General features: G+C 47.5%; 1 protein-coding gene across 1 annotated transcript in view; it reads left to right on the forward strand.

Annotated features, from left to right (window-relative positions):
• DAPK1 (death associated protein kinase 1) overlaps positions 1–1,434 on the forward strand; it is a 246,519-nt gene that overhangs the window by 231,386 nt on the left and 13,699 nt on the right. Inside the window, exon 20 of the mRNA XM_023735844.1 lies at positions 1,283–1,422. Coding sequence (XP_023591612.1) covers positions 1,283–1,422 — 140 coding nt within the window. The remainder of the gene's footprint in view (positions 1–1,282; positions 1,423–1,434) is intronic.

Raw genomic sequence — 1,434 nt, forward strand, 5'->3', positions numbered from 1 at the left:
TCTAAGCAATCTTTTGATAGTAATTTCTCACTTTCTTTCTAAGCCTTAGAGCCATGGTGGTTGTTGTTGGGTGCAAGTAGAGTACTTCCGTTAATAACTACTACAGGCACTTTACCTGAGGGCAGGCACTGGTGGTTCAATGGTAGAATTTTCGCCTTCCATGCAGGAGACCCACGTTCAATTCCCAGCCAACGCACCTCATGTGCAGCCACCACCAATCTGTCCCTGAAGGCTTGCGTGTTGCTCTGATGCTGAACAAGTTTCAGTGGAGCTTCCAGACTAAGATGGACTAGGAAGAAAGGCCTGGCAATCTACCTCCAAAAATCAGCCAGTGAAAACCCTAGGGATCACAACAATCTGATCTGAAACCAATCATGAAGATGGCGCAGGACCAGGCAACCTTTTATTCCATTGTGCATGGGATCACCGTGAGTCGGGGGCTGACTCAGTATAGCTAACACACACGCACACACACACCTCTTTACCTAAAGAGTGCATGATTAATATAATTAACAATAAAAAATAAATTCTCCTTCATCCTGCTGTTCCATCAAGAAGAGAAGAAAAGCAGATGTTTTGCAGAAATGACCATATTGGCTAACTAAATTATCTTAACTTTATTCTTAGAGGACAGGCTAACACAGAATAAATTTCTTTTGGTCTTTTCATACAACTAAAGAAGCAGCCTTCCCTGGTGAAATAGAATACTCAACAGTCAAATTTCCTAGCAAAACATATAGCTAATAACATACATTGGGCTTAATCCTCATCAGTCTACTGCCATTTGCCTCTGTCTTTTTCCTTCTTTCTCACCTTTTTTAGACGTTGCCATAAATGTGAGACTCTGTGACTTTGTGGCTCGCAGGCTGTTCCCCTTCTGAGCCATTTTCAATGCGTTGCTGCGTTCAGGGCTGGTAAATGGTGTCCACCTTGTCAATGGCTACATCTTCGCTTGACAGGCAAGCAGGGCTATTTGGAGAAGATGTGGGGGAAGCTACTTTTTGTTCTACGGTCTGGTTTTAGTCCACTTCTCAGCAACTTTCCTTGAAGCTCAGCCTTCAGAGGTTTAGTTTCAGATGGCACCAACTTACAAACGGGCTCTGCCTGTCGTCAGCAGGGCAGGGGCCAAGCCGCACACAGCACCCTCTCTCTGCGGGCAGGTTGCACATCCACATGGGGAGGCCACCTGAGCATGAGGCCAAGGTGGCCCGCCTCAGCCTGGGAGCCAACTCAGCCAGGTAGGGGACTCACCTCCTGAACTGATGCTCTCTCTGCCCTCAAGCCTTTGGTGGCAAGCTGAAGAACCCACTCCGAGTTGTCCTGGTGGCCACCCACGCCGACATCATGAACGTCCCTCGTCCAGCTGGAGGAGAGTTTGGCTATGACAAAGACACGTCGTTGCTGAAAGAGATCAGGAACAGGTAAGGGGTGGTC

This window comes from Trichechus manatus, unplaced genomic scaffold (assembly GCF_000243295.1).
Source record: "Trichechus manatus latirostris isolate Lorelei unplaced genomic scaffold, TriManLat1.0 scaffold00082, whole genome shotgun sequence".
NCBI classification, from domain to species: Eukaryota; Metazoa; Chordata; class Mammalia; order Sirenia; family Trichechidae; genus Trichechus; species Trichechus manatus.